The sequence below is a fragment of the Piliocolobus tephrosceles genome, chromosome 20 (assembly GCF_002776525.5).
Source record: "Piliocolobus tephrosceles isolate RC106 chromosome 20, ASM277652v3, whole genome shotgun sequence".
NCBI classification, from domain to species: Eukaryota; Metazoa; Chordata; class Mammalia; order Primates; family Cercopithecidae; genus Piliocolobus; species Piliocolobus tephrosceles.
This window is the reverse complement of record NC_045453.1, coordinates 15265837-15285518: the sequence shown is the minus strand read 5'-3', so window position 1 is coordinate 15285518 and position 19682 is coordinate 15265837. Positions and strand designations below refer to the sequence as shown.

General features: G+C 41.1%; 1 protein-coding gene across 2 annotated transcripts in view; it reads left to right on the top strand.

Annotated features, from left to right (window-relative positions):
* PTPRT (protein tyrosine phosphatase receptor type T) overlaps nt 1-19682 on the top strand; it is a 1114757-nt gene that overhangs the window by 740194 nt on the left and 354881 nt on the right. For both annotated transcript variants that reach the window (XM_023227953.2, XM_023227952.2), the window contains exon 9: nt 2014-2123. In XM_023227953.2, coding sequence (XP_023083721.1) covers nt 2014-2123 — 110 coding nt within the window. The remainder of the gene's footprint in view (nt 1-2013; nt 2124-19682) is intronic.

Genomic DNA, 19682 nt, shown 5'->3' with positions numbered 1-19682 from the left:
TGGTAATATATGTCAAAAGCCTTAAAAATAAAATAGTTCATTTACTTTGGCCCAGTAAGTTAATTTCCAAAGCATTAATCTTAACGGCTATCTGCAGAGTTGCATACATACTTACCTATAAGCATGCTCATTCCAGCATTGCTCAAAATCATGAAGAATTCAAACCAACTTTAATGCCCAATAATAAAGGATCAGTGACTATAAAGGGGCAACATCCCCTCTAAGCAGCCATTAAAATGTATGACCCTAGAGAACACCCAAAGATTTTTTTTTAAGTCTGCAATTTCTTTAGTGATAAAATAAGGTCACAATGCAATATGCACAGTAGGAGTTAATGTTTTCAAAAAATAATATATATATATATATGAATAGGCATATCTTTTTTTAAATAAAATTTTATATGCATAAAAAGATTGGCAAATATCTTTGAACATTTGAATTATGAGTAATTTTGTTTTTTTCTTTTTTTAACCTTTTTATATATTCTTAATATTCAACAAATTCTGTATATCATGTCCATAATGAGCAAAACTGAACATATTTTAATTTAACAAAGGAGAACTGATTGCAACATATGGCCAAGGCTATATGTAGAGAGGCGTACTGTGATGATTAAGAGTATGTGCCTTAAAACTCACAGACAGGTGTTTAGTTCCCTCTTTACAACTTAAGAGCCATATGACCTTCAGCAAGTTATTCCATTTTCTCTGCCTCAGTTCTCTTATTGACGCAAAGGAGATAATACTTACTGGGCAGAGCTGTTCTGTGGCTTAAGTGAAATAATGTAGGTAAAATTCTAGTCCAACTGTAAGTGCTTAGTGAAAGTACCTGCTTTTATAATGCCAAAATATAAATAGATCTGGTAACAATTTACTGAAATTCATTATTTCTAAGGGGTTACGGCAGAAAGTTTGGGGAATAATTTGTTTCCTGGCTCACCATCTTCCAGACTGTTGTAAGAATAGTGAAATCCAGCAGGAGGATGCTGGCAGGAAGGCTGACCGGCTTACAGAAGGAGCCCCAGAAAAGGTTGCACTCATTAGGGCAAAATGCTGGCATAGGTCATTCATTCACCTATTCATTCAACCAGCAAATAGTTATTACGCATCTACTTCATGCCAGGCGTTGGGACTCAACAGCAAGTCAAGCTAGCTGCCTTCTTGGAGCAAGGCGTGCTTCTTCTAATTGGATTGGGGTTTCAAGCCACATAGATCATGTTGGATTCAAGAGTTAGTCAGGAAACTGATGAAGCACTTCCTAAAGTTAGAGAAAACTTGGCAGAGTGAAGAAAATGATACTTAGTAAGATGACGGGAAGCTTACTTTGCATTTCTCAAATACAAATCCTAAAACAAGCTTGTCCAACCAGCGGCCCCTGGGCTGCGTGCAGCCCAAAATGGCTTTGAATGTGGCCCAATACAAATTCATAAACTTTCTTACAATGTTCTGAGATTTTTTTTGGTAATTTTTGTTTTTTTTTTTTTTAGCTCATGAGCTGTTGTTAGTGTTAGTGTGTTTTATGTGTGGCCCACAACAATTCTTCTTCTTCCAGTGTGGCCCAGGGAAGCCAAAAGATTAGACACCCCTGAAGCAAAGACCTCCTTTCAGATTCCCACCTCTGGCAGAACTGGAAACTGCTCATGTCCTTTCTACCCTTATCAGGTTCAGTTCATAAACCGACTTACTCAGTCTGCTGATGAAAAGCCTGATCAGCCTTCTGAAAATGGGTCAGCAAACTATGGCCTATGGGTCAAATCCAGCCCATTGCCTGTTTTCATGAATAAAGTTTTATTGGAACACCACTGTACCCATTCATTTATGGACTATCTATAGCCATTTTTGTGCTAAAATGACAGAGTTGAGTAGTTACAATAGAGAATGTACGGCCCATCAGACCTAAAATATTTACTATCTGGTTCTTTATAGAAACTTTGTCAACCCCTGTTCTAGGTTAGTGGGGCTAGAGAAATGATGTGGAAGGTGACGTCAAGTTCATAACTTTTCCATTCTGTAGTTCCAGGAGCTGTTCCTCTAGAATCCATCCAAGGGGGGCCCTTTGAGGAGAAGATCTACATCCAGTGGAAACCTCCCAATGAGACCAATGGGGTCATCACGCTCTATGAGGTAAGGAGGTCCCTTGTGCTGCATCCGTTGGCTTAGCTTTATTCAAGTCGCTTCAGCCTGACATTGGTGAATACCCATTCCACTGAAGGTATAAAGGTGAGTAAGATGTGACTTATCAAAAGGTTTCTGACAGTACAGTGGGGGCCAGGTGCAGTGGCTCACTCCTGTAATCCCAGCACTTTGGGAAGCCGAGGCGAGTGAATCACCTGAGGTCGGGAGTTTCAAGACCAGCCTGACCAACATGGAGAAACCCCATCTCTACTAAAAATACAAAATTAGCCAGGCATGGTGGCACATGCCTGTAATCCCAGCTACTCGGGAGGCTGAGGCAGGAGAATCGCTTGAACCCAGGAGGTGGAGGTTGCGGTGAGCCGAGATTGTGCCATTGCACTCCAGCCTGGGCAAAAAGAGCGAAACTCCATCTCAAAAAAGTAAATAAAATAAAAGAAGACAATACAATGGGGTGCAAACATAATGGCACACAGTAGAACTGTCTTGGTAGCCCCAAGGACAAAGAAATTTGTACATACCATGCATTGAAATGACAGTGGTGACAACTGACTTCATCTGCAAAGGAGCCAAAACCCAGGGAGTCAGATTGTTCTTATGTAGAAGAGAAGGCCCAGGCCCGGCAAACAGTAGTGAAAGTTCATCTGGGAAACTGCAATACCCACATGATGCTCACTCTATGAATATTGGTCCCCTTGCTTTGAAAAGAATCCCAATGTTATTCTATGCAGCAGGAACACAGGATGCTTGAGATTTAAATTGCTCTGTGTCCAAGGCATATTTTGTCATCCAGGTGATGGCGTCCAAAGCCCCCCTTCCAAGCATTAGCAGGGCCTTACCATATCAGAGATGAACCAGAACCTACTCAGGCAGGAATGTACCCATCAAGCCAACACAATGTGCCTTCCAGAAAAGTTGCATAAATAAGACAAACTGTATGAATGTTTATTGCAAAACAAAACAAAAAAAAGTCTCCAACAAAGGTGATATAGCTAAGATTCAAGTACTGGGATGTGAGTAAGATTGAGTCTCCTTCCACCCCTTGTGTTCTTACACATCATAAGATTGCGATACTAGATCAAATGGAAACCCATAGCAATGCAGAGGGAAGGGCATGGATACCAAAGCTGGAATAATGTAGCCTAGTGTCCTAGCAGCTCCACCTTCTCCTGAGTTACCTTTGGTAGCTTCCTCCTCTCTTTAAGCCTCATTTTTCTCATTTGTAAAATAAAGGTGGTAATCACTTCTTCAGGGTTTCCCTAGGGATTCTGATGAGGGGGATAGACACAAGCATCCCAGACCAAAACATATACCACAGGCCCATGAAGAGACTTAAGCCACTGAGTGCTCATGCAGAAGCATGCATGTATAGGGAGTGGGCTTGGGGGAAGAATATTGCTGCCATAAGGAAAGGTGAGCTCTGGGGAGGAAAGTCAAGGAGTATTTGATGAAGGAAAAGTACTCAAGATTAATCTAACAGACCCACAACTTCTCTAGAGAGTCGTAGATGGTCCTGAGAACTCTCTGAAGGAGAAGATTATCCAACATGTACAAGGTGCTTAAGAAAACACCTTATCTCACTAAAACTAGTGTTCCTCAGGAGAGCTAACATCTTCCTCTTAGAAATTGCAGGGAGCTTGGTGTAGCTCTCAGGATTACCACATGGAAGGCAGAAACAAACATCCATCCCCACCACTTATGAGCTTTCTCAGGCCACACGCTTAGGAGAAGCTTTCTTCCTGGGGAGTACCCTAAGAGGAGGGCAGGTACTCATACCGATACACCTTGCCTAGTACGTTTTCAAAACCTCTTTGAGAAAGACAGGGACTGGAAAATTAATTGAAACAAAATCCAGTCACTTCAAATCTACATGCTATTCTTTGTAAAGCAGAGACCACAATCACACACACACACATACACAGACACAAACACAGACACACACACACACACACACACACACACACACACACACAATATTTAAATGAAATGAAGATCTGTTGTACCTGGCAAACTCTTCTTTGTAAAGCAGAAGGAAAGGACCCTTGATTTAGGAAGTTCAGTTACTTGGTACTGTTATGTAAAATACGCTCTGTGCCAGATGTTGAAGACTTTTGGAATTCACAGGCCAGTAGCATTTAAAAAGGTTTGGGGGAGTAACCTAGGATACTTCAACATCTCTTATTTACATCGTTTTATAAAAGACATAATTCCAAAAATATAGAAAGCATATAATTTCAGAATAAAAGTCCATCCTTCAAATTGAATAAATTTATGATGTTTTACTAACTCATGACAGTCACATTAATTTTTCTAATTTTGCATTGGATTGATGGCAGCTTTGTCATGGAAAAGCCCTGGTCCTTGTACATACCTGCATTTGGAAACCACTAGTGTAGGGTGATGCTGCACGTGGAGTCATATCTCTGCACAGATTATTCCTTGAGAGTAATATACTTTTTCCTCTAGTAGGGTGATGCATTAGACTAGATCCTTGAGAGAAATATACATTTTCCTCTAGTAGGATGATGCAGTAGACTGGATTAGAAATATCATGATTAAAATTCCATGATAAGAAGAAAGAAACAGAGGGAGACCAAGGGTTCAAACACAACTGTGAGTTAGACTCTTTGTTTGAGTAGAACCTCCTGCAATTGAGGCATTATTATATAGTGCACTCTCTGAAGCCCCACGCACAAAGGTGGGTACAGATTAGAGCAGCATGTCCTTCTCACTTCCATGTGAATCCGGTGCCTTGTGGATTTTCAGAGACCAGATGCCAGGGATGTTGGCATTCCCATGGATTCTATGGGAGACAACTATGATGAAAGATACTTTCAAGTAGCTTCTTGGCTGTGACTTGGGCTATAATTGCAGAGAACCACAACCAGAGTATTGTAACTGATTGATTTGTTTGTAAGCATTTGAGGCTACTTTTGGGGAATATGCCAAAATTATTGAGGGATGCTGTAAAGACAGCTAAGGAGGTTATAGATTTAGGCCATTGTATTGTGAGCATAAACATGAGTGTGGTCATGTGTATCAAAAGCTAGTGAGGCCTAAGGAAAGAAGGATGGTGACATTTGAGCCCGTATAGCCTGGATCTGAATCCCTGCTCTGACATTTACTTGCTCTGTGACCTTGAGTACATCAAGTGGCCTCTCAGAACCTTAAGTCTTTTATCAGAAAAATCAAGGTAATAATAAAATGGCCTTATAGGATTACTCTGAAGATCCAATTAAATATAGGTTTTGCACAGTGTTTGGCATTTAGAAATAACATTATAAATGTTAGCTGTTATCATTACATAAAAATGAGGAAATTGAGTGCAGAGGGTTAAAATGAAAAGACCAAGGTCATATTACCCAGATGCCAAACCCAGGACTCCTAAATGCAGGTACAGATGTCTTGCCTCTTGCTGCAACTTAGTGTGGTCCATAGACCAGCAGCATTAGCATTACCTGGGAGCTAGTTAGAAATGTAGCAGCTCAGGCCTCTCCAGTTTAACAGGATCCTTGTGTGATTCCTATGGGCATTACGGTTTCAGAAGCACTGTTCTGGAAAATACTATTCTTGAGAAACTTTTGGCAATTGATAGAAGAGTATGTTCTCTTGAGTAGAGAGATGAGAAGTACCTGTTACTCTGCGCTCAACCCAATCCAGCCCCAGACAGTAAGCAAGAGACCTTGCTTTTAAAAACATTTATAACAAAGCATGTGTTTATGAGGCAATTTACAAATTTAATTAGATGAAACCAATTTGATTTTTTAAATTAGGTTCTAGTTGTAATTTCAAGAGAGAAATTCATAAATTACAAATTACCCTCTTCTGGCCTCCAAAAAGAATATTTTATTACAAAGAAAAATAGGATAATGCAAATGGAAGAGAAATTCAGAATTGTCTGTGGCCTCTTATATACAACCTTAGACTCAGCGAAGTTAAAAGCAGAGAAAAAGAAGAGAGGGGAAGGAGGGATGTTTCATTATTATAACTATGTCATTGTTAAATACAGAAGGTCCAAGTAGTTAAGATTAAATTTCCTTCTGCACAAGTCCAAGTCACAACCTCTGGGTGCATCCTTGGACAATTCTGTTCCCCAAAATGTGAGTGGCTTTAAGTTCCATTCTGTCTCCCGTCTTCAGTCCTCTCTTTCTAGTATGAAGGTGTCAGACTGTTCTAGACTTCAACTGGGTAAGAATGAAGGGGAAAATAAATCTGTGTCAAAGCCACAAAATCAAAGATTCTACATCGTTTTTTGAGTTTCTTTGCTGTTTAATTCTTGCCTATAAGCCAGCCAAAGTCTCTGAAGGTAAAGTAGTGATGACATATGAATAAAAACAGCAAGTGCAAAGGCCCTGAGGTGGAAATCACTTAGGCATGTATTTAAAATACAGTAAAAAGGAGACCAGAGTGACTGGGGCTTCCTGAGCACAGAGGACAGTGATGAGACTGTGTGGGGGAATGGGTGGTTAGGGCCAGGGATGCCAGGACTCCTAGAACTTGCATTTTATCCTGAAAGGAATGGAAAGCCCTAGGAGAGTTCTACACAGAGGAACGAAGGGATCCAATTTATATTCTTAAAAGATCATCCAGCTGTTGTGTGGCTAAGAGATGGTGGGCACACAAGCATCTTGGAAACATCTGGAAAATGCACCAGGAGGCAAGGACATTTCCATCATCTATGATATTAAGATGAACTATTTATTAGAAGACCTTGTACCTGGGCGGAAGATGTGAAATCTTTGTTACAGCTGCCTTTTTACTGCTGCTAATCCAGCTTTGACACCCTCTTTTCAGTAATGAGTTCTTATCTTGATAAGCACCCTGGAGCCATGGACCCTTAGATCCTGGGCCCACCTTCCCTGAAAGATGGATGTCTCACCCTGACCCTATTACTACTCCAGGGCTGTGAAACAGTCTCATTCTGCAGCAGCCTCAAACTCTCTCTCTGCCCACTGAAAGGGGAGCTCAGAATCCTCGTCAGAGCCCTCTGGTTCCGGTGTCATCTGAGCTGCAGCCGGAAATATTAAGATGAATTAGACCATGGCCTCAGATATTTGGGAATTTGCACTTTAGTGGGAGATGCAGAATGCACTTCTATGATCATTCCCGTAACAGAGTGACAGATCATGCACAGATAGAGGCAGCACCAATGGCCTTGTGTCCAGAAACTAGCAGCATTAACATCACTTACAGGCATGTTAGAGATGCAGAATCTCAGGCCCCAGCCTGGACCCACTGAATCAGAGTCTGCTTAACAAGATCCCCAGGTGATTCGTGTGTACGTTAAAGCATAAAAAGCACTGGTTTAAGAGACATTCTCAAATCTCACAATCTTGATCTGTACAAGAGGGTAGTAGAAGTGTTAAGGGAATATCAACTGGTCTGGAAAGCTCTGCCTGGTGAATGCATTGTAGTCATTGCATGAATAATGTGATCATTTAATGCACTAAGGAATATTCCTGCTCACCAGAGGCCCAAACAGCTGAGTATTTTCATCAGGAATATGGAAATCATGACATCTGCATAGACTCTTCCAGAACCCTCTTTTGGGTTTGATTAAGGCATCAGGGTTCCCTAATCAGGGTGTGGATGTGCAGAAGGGTGGTGTGGCCTCTCTCATTCTGACTCAGCTCTTGGGAACAACCACAACTCACCAAGAACACAGACCGTCGCAATTGCAGACAGGCACTTATAGCCAGAATGAGGTCACCAAGGGAAGCAATCCAACCAAACAGTTGTCTGAAAACCCTTCAATAAAATCATTCAGAGACAAGCTGTTCAGAGTTCATGGAAAACAGTAATCAATATGTGTTTCAATTCAATTAATTATACTCGTCTTTGTCCAAAAATAAAAATCACACAGTGTGAAGGAATTGGGCCAGAAGATGTTACACTTGCAACTGGGTTAACGAAGTGTGAAAATATTTAAAATTCAGACATACGAAGCCTCCCAGTAAGCCTTTCTGTTTAGCAGTCAAAATCACCAAGTTTCTAATTACAGTGTATAAATCTGAGAAGCTTAAAGGGAATGAGAAGACCCTAATGAGGCAGGAATGGGTGTCTTGATTATGCTAGAGTTGATTGGCATTTATCTTACAAGCTATTCTAGGTGCCTGGCGTTCAGAGTTAAATAAAACAGACTTCGCTTCAATAAAACAAGGCGGCATTCCTGTATGGGAGCGCCTTTAAAAGGTACAATAGGTCGGAGGGTTTGTCAATATTTTTTCAGCACACAGATGGTTGGATTCAATCTGAACAAAAAGCACGGGCCCCAGGAATCAACCAGCCATCAGAATGCATTACAAGGAGGCTGGAGCGTCTTCTGAGACAGTTCTGAACAGAACGAAAGCCAACACAGACATGGATGGAGAGAGGGACCAGCTGGGTGGATAGGCTCACGAGGACGCTCTTAAAAGACCAAAGCCCAGAGAAGGTTCCTGGCTCTGTCTGGATGGATGATCACACTTCCTCCCATCCTTCAGCTTTGCTGCACTGACCACTCAGGGCTCACTGACCCCAGACTGGCTCATGACGCAGGTCCACAGAGGAGCAGTGTGGAGAACGGGATGTGGTCCAGATGGGCAGGAGGTAGTCTAGGCAGGAGGAAATCAGCTGGATTGTGACTAATACAGCCCGCAGCAAGAATTTGCATAATTCAAACTGGATCTACGTTAATTAGGACACATGATTTGCATAATGCAGGCCGCTATTGAGTATAACTCGAGCCAGACTGGTAACAAGGAAAAAAGCTCTTGTTTCCTCTAAATTGTTCAAGCCAGAAATGTGAGCGTCATCCATTGCCCCCAGCAGCCACACAGCTAATCCGCCAGAAAGTTTGATTATTTCTCTTGGCAAAATAGACACAGGTCAGGCCGCATGGCACCATCTCCGCTGCCACATCCTGTTCTGAGCCCCTCCTCAGATGCCTGGGGCATTTCAGTTCCTCCCTGCCCACCCCCCTCCACACTTCACCTGTTCCACATGTCCACACTGCAGCCAGACAGAACATCTTAAGAGGTGAATCTGATCCTGTTCCTCATCTGCTTTGGCTTCATCTTAACTTCAAGGTACTGAATGATCTGGCCCCGGCTGCCTCTCTAACTTCACCTGCCACTCTTCTTCCCACTGGTGACTGCACTCTGGCTCCTTCAGCCTCCTGGCATTTCCCAAGCTCACCCAGTCCCTGGCAGCCCTCACCACTCTGTGTCATTCCTTCTGCCTTTAATACTCTTTACTCTACATTCCTCGGGACTGGCTCCTTCCTTTTTCTTCACCTCCAAGAGGCTTTTTCCCTCCCCTGTCCACTTGATCCAAAACAGGTTCCCTTCTGTTTCCTCTCTTAACAACTTGCTTTCCTTCATACCATTTCCACAATCTGCACTTGTTTTGTTTGTGTACTTCAGTGTCATCCAGCCCCACAACAGACTTGAACCCTGGTGAAGGCGTGGGTCCTGTGTTGGGGAATTTTATGTATCAACTTGGCTGGACCACGGTTTGACAGACTGGTAGTCAAACCATACTTTGGATGGTTTTGTGAAGGTGTTTTTGGATGAGACTGACATTTACTTGGGTGGACTTTGAGTAAAGCAGATTGCTCTCTATAACATGGATGAGACTTCATCCCATCAGCTGAAGGTCTGAATAGATGAGAAGGCTGAGCTCTCCTGCGTAAGAGGGAATTCCCCAGCCGATGACTTTCAGACTGGAACTGCAACATCAGTTTTACCCTGGTCTCCAGCCTGACAGCATTTGGTCTTGAAATAACTAATACACGCTGAGCACGGTGGCTCCCGCCTGTAATCCCAGCACTTTGAGAGGCTGAGGCGGGCGGATCACGAGGTCAGGAGATCAAGACCATCCTGGCTAACACTGTGAAACCCTGTCTCTTCTAAGAATACAAAAAATTAGCCGGGCGTGGTGGCGGACACCTGTAGTCCCAGCTACTCGGGAGGCTGAGGCAGGAGAATGGCGTGAACTCAGGAGGCAGAGCCTACAGTGAGCTGAGATCGCGCCACTGCACTCCAGCCTGGGAAACAGAGTGAGGCTGTGTCTAAACAAAAAAAAAAAAAAAGAAAGAAATAACTAATACAGGCTATATTTATTTTTGCCTTTTAGTGTGTCCTGAGGACCTAAAATAGTAGCTTTCACATAGTATATACTCAATAAATTTTCTTTGGATAAATGTATGGATTTATGCTTTATCTTAGCAAGGGGTAATGATGATTATTTTAGTCTAACTAATTTAGTTGTTCTCAAGCCTGGCTGATACCTTCACACCTTGAGATACCTTCTGCTCAATTTTGTTGTGAAGCTAAAACTGCTCTAAAAAATAAAGTCTATTTTGGCCCAGTGTGGTGGCTCACATCTGTAATCCCAGCACTGTGGGAGGTCGAGGCGGCTGAATCACGAGGTCAAGAAATTGAGACCGTCCTGACCAACATGGTGAAACCCCGTCTTTAACCAAAAATACAAAAATTAGCCGGGTGTGGTGGTACGTGCCTGTAATCCCAGCTACTCGGGAGGCTGAGGCAGGAGAATCGCTTGAACTCAGGAGCCAGAGGTTGCAGTGAGCCAAGATCGCGCCACTGCACTCCAGCCTGACAATAGAGCGAGACTCTGTCTCAAAAACAAAACAAAAACAAACAAACAAAAAATCATACCTTGAGAGCAGCTTGAAACAATGTATAGATAAATAAATAGGCAGCTAGATACCTGAATGAATGAAGGGATGGATGGATGGGCCTTGTTGCTGTCCAAATAAATCAGAATCTCTAGGGGAGGAGGCTCTATCCATGTGCTGTATTTGTTTGTTAAGTTCCTTGAGAATTTCTCCAAAACATCCGGGGTTGGGAAGAAGCATTGCATGAAATGAATCCAATCGGTCTCTGATATGTAATCCTAGCTAAATACCTGCTAAATAAACACGGTCTTGATCCTGGCTTAACCTATCTGCACTCTCACTCTGCCAGACTCCACCTCTATCTGATGTTACGTTACAGCCAACTCACTCATGCACAGGCAGATGCTAAGTGCTAATTTTTTTAAGGATTGAATTTAAGAAACATTGGTCTTTTTTCCCTCAAGGTTGCTAAACAGTATGTGGAGTAACTGAAGACACATAGGGATGTATCATTATGTCAATATCCCTTTGCATGTTACTAATGGCATCTTGCAACTCTGATGCCAGAGCCCACGACAGACATTCCCTTGCAAATCTTTTTCCGTCTCCTGAATAATAGAAGTCAGTCCTGTTGTGGGTTTCTTTTTCTTTTTTTTTCTTTTGTGAGATTAAAAAAGACATGCTCACGCCCAAAACTTAATAGATTTGCCCAGAAGCCTTCCCTAAATCTTAAAAGTCAGGGCCCTGGGATGTCTAGGAGCCATTTTTTCTAGCCCATGGCTCATCATTCAACCTCAATAAGATGTTTCCCCTCCAGAAACTTGAAAAATGCAGCCATCCCTGGTTAGATGCCATATACAGGTCATTTGGGCTGACAGGGAAGCTGACAGGTGTTTCAGAAGAAACAGCTCTGGTTGAAAAGAATGATTTCTGGCACTCAGAGTCTGGAAGGAAAAGAAGTTGTGTTCTGATGTGAGTGACTTGCATTTATGGACATGGGCCCATTAGAGCTGTTGGTCATCCACTTGTGGTATGTTAGGATTGCCTCTGTATTTGCCTTGGGGTGTTTCTTCTTTCCTATTATGACACAGGTACTTGTGATGGAGCCAGGTAACTTGACAGTGGAAATCAACAGATGCATAGCACTTGTTACCTAAGGACAGCAAACCATGTTCTCCTGCCAGTGAGGTTTTCACAGTAAATATTAATCATTCAGTTCAGCTGTAGAAAACAATAAAGATTGCTGCATGAAAAGTATTCCTGCAGTATGCACATGTGAATACATATGCCTGTGTTGGTGTGTGTGTATGAGCATATGTTTTCATGAGTTTATGTAGTTGTACACTGTCACATGTATACACACATATAATTGTATGTTTGGGGGCATGTCTGTGTGAAGCTTTCATCCTTTGATGTGTCCATTTTTCCAATTTCATCCTTAGGATCGTTCTCTTTCCTTGGCGAGTTAACTGACAGAGATATCAGAGACACGGGGCTATGTCTGTTTTCTCCTGGACTAGAGAGGCCCCTGGTCGCCTCATATGCGTGCCATAGTAACATCAGGGGAGAAACTTTATTTCATTTCACTGGGCTCCCAGCTATTTAACATGAACGTCTGCCGTAATTTGTCTCCAGAGCTTTGCTAAAGAACAATGTTGGATTAAAAAAAAATCTCCAGGTTAAGTTTAGTCCTATGTATCTACAGGTGTCCTAGGAGAGAGAAGGGAAGGAAATGAAGAGTGAGTTCTGCATTTGTCAGGGCATGGGCTCTCTTCATGTTTCTTCTCTGGGAGGGAAACTGCATTTTGATGCACTGCATGTGCGCCCAGAGGCCTTTGTAGGGTGTCCTCCTGTGCACATGGCCACATGGCTAGAGATGGAACTGTCTCTGGCTGCTGTGGTCCTCTCCATAAACTGTGCCTAGAGGCAGCGTTTAAGTTGCGAAGTGTCTCTTTAAACGTCAGAAGTTGTTCTCTTTTCCTCTCAGATGTTTTACTGTGTTACCCGGTTGGAATTTCACCTAGGCTGGGCAATGCAACATGAATTTGCTGCTTTTAACTGGCTCTTTTGCTTCTGTTTTGGTCAGAACAAAATGAAGAGTGTTTGTATATTTTCATCTGTCATCAGGACATTTGGAGCCTCTGTTCTGAAGTCTCTGGAGGCTGGAATTCAAATTTGTGATTCGTTGTTTACCTTTTCACTAGCTCAGGAGCTAGCAGGTGGCTTTTCTCCCCTCACCTTAAGTCAATGGGCATTTTTTCTTTTGACTGCTTTTCCTTACTCTTTACCAAGAGAAAAGTAATTCCTTAAAACTGACACCCAAGTATGAGATCTTGGTCTACCTCATTATGGTTTCAATATGTACGTACGTACATACATACATACATACATACATACATACATACATACCAGGTCTCCAGGGTCCTTCAAAATGGCATAAAGAAAGGTCACTGCTTTCTTGTTCTGTTTTATTTTATGCATGTTTTTAACATGTGTGTATTGCTGCACATCAAATAGTGGGTTGTGCAAACAGTAAATTGAAGGTTGACATTTGGTTAGGCATTGCAGAGTGTACTTGAACTAGTGAGTTTCTTTCCCAACCTGGGCCTCAGTTTCCACATTTGTGGCTTAGGAGGCTTGGACCAGGGAGATTCAAGAACTACTTTCTGCTATGAACTATCACTTGGATGCCCAAAATGAGGTTCATCTCACTCCTAGTTTCATGAAACTCTTTCCGTATTGGTTTGTGCATGAATCTCTTTTCTTTTTTTTTTATTCATTCATTTTTCAATAACACACCAACTAAAAGACAACCAGAATGTTGATAGCATCTAACATTTACTTATGATCTACAAAAGCACATTTGTATCTGCTCATTCACATCTCCCCATCCCGTCTTCCTGACTCCTCCACTCTTCTGAATCTTGAATATAATTCCTGTATATTTTATATAGTTTTGCTACTTGTATGAATTCCTTACAAACATATTGTTTTATTAGTGTTTTAATTTTAACAAAGGATTTTAAGTTGTGTATAAACTTTTGGGACATTTTTATTCCATATTGTATTGCAAATGTTCATCCCCATGGATGAGTACAGCTGTAGTCCATTCATCTTGACTGCTGTCTAATACTCCATTGCATGAAGATACTACAAAACTTTCACCTATGATCCTTTCTTAGATATTGGGGTTGCTTCCAGAATGTTGCCTTTATCAACAGTGATGAAATGAGCATCCTTGTACATACCTTCTCCTGTATATGTGCAAGATTTTGTCTTGAATTTATATCTAGAAACTAGGTCATATGGTAAATGAATGTTAAGTTTTACAAAAATATTCCAAACTCTTTCCCAACTCATGCCAACAAATTATGAATGCCTATGATTTCAAACCCTCTCCAACACTGGTGGTGTCAAGATTCTTCATTTTGACTAAATAAATATAAAATGGCATCTTGTTGTTGTCTTGCTTTGTATTCCCTTAATTATTAATAAGGTTGAATATTGTATTTCATTTCCTGTGGGATACCTGTTCATGTCTTTTGCCTACTTTTCTACTGGGTTATATGCTCTTTTCTTTATTGATATGTAATAGTTTTAAAATATACTTTCGATAATGTTTTCCCAGTTTCAAATGTAATTTGCTGTTTTTACTTCTTCTAAGGTATCTTTGAAAAACAAAAGTCCTTAATTATAGCCAATTATTTCAGTCTTTGTCTGTATAGTTAACACATTTTGTGTCCTTAAGAAATTCTTCCCTAAACCAAGGTGAGAAAGATGTTTGCCTATATTTCTGCTAAAAGTTGTATAGTTTTGCTCCTGAAATTTAAGTTTTTGATCTATCTACAATTAATTTTTGCATAGGATGAGAGATGGAGTGAAAAAATTACTTTTTTCCTACATTGGTAAACACTTGATCCAAGTCCTTTTAATAGTCTCTTCTTCCCTGCTCTACCAGGCCATATCTGACTTATGCCAAAATGTCTTATATGCATGAGTTTTTTTTCTGACCTCTCTATTCTACTGGCCTCCATGCACCATAACCATGCATAGTCATATTTATTACAGCTTCACAGTGTCCTAATCTCTGGTAGAGAGGATTCCTCCTCCTCATACTTGTTCAGCAATATCTTGGTTATTCTTGCCCTTGGCTCTTTCATTTTAGTATCTACTTATCAAGTTTAATGAAAACATCTGGTTTTTTTTTTTGTTTTATTAGAATTGCCTTGAATATATAGAACAATATGTGGGTAATTGACATCTTTATGGTATTCAATTTCTGTGTATTTATTTAGGTTTTCTTTAATGTCTCTCATAGTTTTATTACCTTACTTTTAGAGCTATTGCATTTCACATAAAATCCAAACTGCTACCTTAGGTCTGAAAGACTTGCACCTCCCATTCTCTTTTTTCATCTGGTCTCACTGGCCTTGTTTTACGGTCCTCTGGCATGCCAGGGTCCCCTGGCTCAGGCTTATTGCACGCAGGGTTCCTAACTGCCAGAAAGCTCTTTCACTTCCTCTTCCGTGGCCAACCCATTCTCCTACTACAGGTATCAATGTCAATGCTACCACCTCAGAAGGGCCCTGCCTAATAGCCTTCGGGTAGGACTTTGCCCACTCACCAGTGTCTCTACCATCGCTTCCCATTTTTGAATAACATGGACCACAGTTCACAATTATTACTTATTTCTTTATAAACATGTATCCTTATATTGTAAGTGCCAAGGGATACACATTTATAAACAAAGGGACTCACATTATAGGGTATTTACACATTTACCAGCAAGTATGTGTGTATAAATACACACACCCGCCCCTAGATATACACATAGCTCATCTCTGGAAAGAATTCAGTACCCTGCATAGTACCAGGATCACAGTAGGGTCTCAAATTTGGCGGTGCTTTTTTTCTTCTTTTTTTTTTTATTTATTTTTTTTTTATTTATTTTTTTTTTTGAGATGCATTCTCACTCTGTCACCCAGGCTGGAGTGCAGTGATGCAATCTCAGCTTACTGCAGCCTCCACGTCCTGGGTTCAAGTGATTCTTACGCTTCAGCCTCCTGAGTAGCTAGAATTAGAGGCACATACCACCATGCTTGGCTATTTTTTTATTATTATTTTTAATAGAAATGGAGTTTTGCCTCGTTAGCCAGGCTGATCTTGGACTCCTGACCTCAAGTGATCCACATGCCTTGGCCTCCCAAAGTGCTGGGATTACAGGCATGAGCCACTGTGCCTGGCCTCTTTCTTTTTTGCTTATGAAGATGGGAGAGGTTCCCTTTGATGGCTCGGGTAGAGTAACAGTTAGAAGTAACTCTTAGCATCCATTATTCCATATATATGACCTTATAGAACCATCCAAAATCATAAAATTATGTCTCAAGTCTTATAATAATCTCTAATAGACTACATGAGGTTCCATTGACCAATGAGTTTATACTTAACTCATAGAATTAATTTGCTAAAGTATAAACTTGTCAAGGTTAAAGATCTGTATTCACAGGTATATCCCCGGTGCCTAGAACAGATCCTGGCATGAAGTAGGGTTCGATAAATATTTGTTTAATAAATAAAAATGCATTCCAAACTTGAGTCAAGGTTAAGGCAACAGCTGTAAGAGATATTCACATATTGATATCCCTGTGATTGCTTGATTTTTAAAAAGAATTTAGTCTTCATTAAGTGTTAGTGACAATATAACAATATTATATAATGTTCGTAAAATAGGGAGTGGAAATAACACACTAGCCATCTTCATGTGGGTTTATTTTCTTTCTAGTTCTTGTGCATTTGCAACAGCTTTGACGTGGTTATGGTGACTTTTTTTTAAATTTTCACTATGCCCAACATATTCTCGTTTCTATGTAATCTATTTAGCTATTCCATTTAATGGCTCTCCATTCCCCTGAACATATGGACCATACTTTACTTTCAAATCAGTTTATTCAGGATGTGCTGATTGATCTTACTAGAATGTTAGATATAATTTTGCGGGTATGATAAGAGTGAACTGGATCTCTTTAAGCAGCTGGTTAGGAGAGTTTGAATTTCTGCTTTCCTTTTCCCTCTCAATAGATTTTTCAGTAGCAGGCAGTGGCATTCACATGCGTTCCATTGATTGTAGAACTGTGGTCTAAATAATAGCTCACTCTGTTCAATAGACATGGATCTAATGGAGGGGAGTCAAATGGTACATACACATTTGAATGGGATCCATAAACTCGAGGTTAGAAATGGTGGTCCTATTTTCCTCCTTGTTTTAAAACTTGAATTTCAGTTTGCTTATTTCCTAGCAGAGGGAGATGAATGTAGGGCAAGTGTGTGCCCCCACTTCTCCCTTATACCAGTCCCATGATGGACATCAATAACCAATCAGGGGATGCTCTTCCACTGCACTCCAGCATGGCGTCAGAATCCCTCTCATCATGGCACAGCACTGCAGCTGGACAGAACGGGGTTAGCCAGTAAGGTGTATCCTGCCTGCTGTCTCTGGCCTCTTCTCAGGTTGATAGGGGGATAGGCGAAGCTCTGCCTTCACTTATCGGTTTGTCCTACAGAGTCTGTATTTATGGTAATTTGGTAATTTCTGGATTATTTTCTCTACAGTATAAGCATGTTGCAGTTTCCAGTCCTTTTCACAACAGTTGTAATCCTAGTGGACTCTGTTGCAGTATCTGCAGGGACGTCAGTATTATGGGCCAACAAGAAGATAAAGCAGATGGTGTGAGGTTCTGGGGAAACTTCCCACACACTGTATCCCCCATTGGCAGCTGGGTTTCCATTTGCCAGTAGATTAAAGCAAAGTCCAGACATGTCAGTGTCAGAGTTCCACCCATCTCATGACTGGACTCAACATGGTGAGTCAAGAGTGTTAATAGAAAAGCCAAACTTTGCAAAATATTTTAAATAGGTTTATTCTGAGCCAATATGAGTGATCATGGCCTGGGAAAACAGTCTCGGGAGATCCTGAGAAAGCGTGCCCAAGACAGTCGGATTACAGTTTGGTTTTATATGTTTTAGCATGGCAAGATTTACAGGCAAAGACAAAAATCAGTACATGGAAGGGATATATTAGTTTGGCCCCAAATGGCAAGACATCCTGAAGTGAGGGTTTATATGTTGTAGGTGGATTCAGATATTTTTTAATTTGTAATTGGTTGAAGGAGTAAGGCTCTGTCTAAAACTTGAAATCAGCAGAAAGGAATATTTTCAGTTAAGATAAAGATGCTATGTAGCAGGATTGATGGCCTGCAGGTGTGACTTAACCCTTGCTTTACATGGCTTTAGGCCTCATTCATAATTTGGTGTTGTATTGCCACAAAGAGTCTGTTTTAACATTAATACCAGTCCAGTGTGCCTAAAATCCAAAAGGAGGGGATGTAATAAGGTGTGACTTCCTTTCCCCCATGCCAATAATTCTGGTTTTCAGGTTTCTCTGGGGTCCCCTTGGCCAAGAAGGCATCCGTTCAGTTGGTTGGGAGCTCAGGATTTTACTTTTAGTTTACAAAAGTACCAAAGGTACTGGAAGTGAAAACAAGCAGTGGGCTCAGGTCTCTGAGGATCAGCCAAGTTACAGCAAGACCCTGGCCTATGTGTGGAGGTGCAGAGAATGTGTCAAGATTCTTGCAAGCAGGTTTGTTTCAGCAGCCTCCCAGGAAGGGCTGTGTTAGGCACACTGGTGCCGTGATGTTCTCCAGGGTCCTGGGTATCAAGCCCTAAGTGAGGCTTAAACTGAGATTATCTAGGAAGACATGGGGAAGGTGGGAACTGAGAATGGCTCGGGCATCTCCCTTCTCTCATAGCTGTTTTGTCTCTTAACAAGATAGAGTTAGTTCTACTCTCTCCTGGTCCTATGAGCCATGCCCCTGAAGACTAGCCCTTCACTCCCAGCAGCAGCCATGCTGTCAGCTGCAATGCCTAAAGGGCCTGTGTGTCCTTTCCCACCTACTGTATAAATGTTCTATCTGCTATTGTGAGAGGCAGTTCTTTTTGATGATGCTTACCTGTGTTACCACTTGGATAAAGAGACCAGGGCTATAGAAGCCTTCCTGAAAAAGATGCCAGAGGTGAGAGAGTCTATATTAGAGCAAGTCCTCTAGAGAGTCTTCATGACCGAAGGGCAGAACCGCAGGAAGACAAGGCCATGTCAGAGGTCTCAAGATTGCGTAGGAACTCTCGTTAAAGGATCTTGTATGTATAGTAGGCTCTGTGCTCTCCCCACCAACAAATGCATTCTGTTATCTTAGTCTTCCTTGGCCAATTTTTACAACAATATTACAGAATGTTTGGATACCAGAGAAAAAGATCACCTATAATCTGCTCTTCTACCACAGTGCTTATTTTGCCTTGTATTTTTATCTTTGTTAATATGCACACATTCTTTTACCTAACTATAATTACAAAAAAAATTGCTATTGTAATTTTTCATTAAGTGTTTAATCGCAATCATGATGCCTTTATAGAACCATGGAAATAGCTCATCTTTTTTAATGACTGTGTAATTGTCCATTGAGTGTATATACTGTAGTTTTCTTATCCATTCCTCTATTTTTTATATATTTGATAACACTGTGATAAACTTCATGTTTATGGTGGCACTGCATCATGGTGGAAAGAACATGACCTTCAGATCTGATTCACCTGGATTCAAATTCTGGAACTAACATTGCATGGGTGGCTGACTTTTGGGCAAATTAACCCCTGAAATTGAATGATCTTAATGGCTTAATTTAATAAAATTGTGTGTGGGTGAAGCAATATTAAGCCTGCAATTCAGGAATATTATACGAAATCAAAATATATTATAGTCCTAGCTGTCCAGTATCCATTCAATGTCAAAGTTCATTTTCTTCCTTCTCTGTTTAGAGTATTTGTATATTAGTCACTCCCACCCCCACCACACACACAGACATGAAATTACTGGGTTG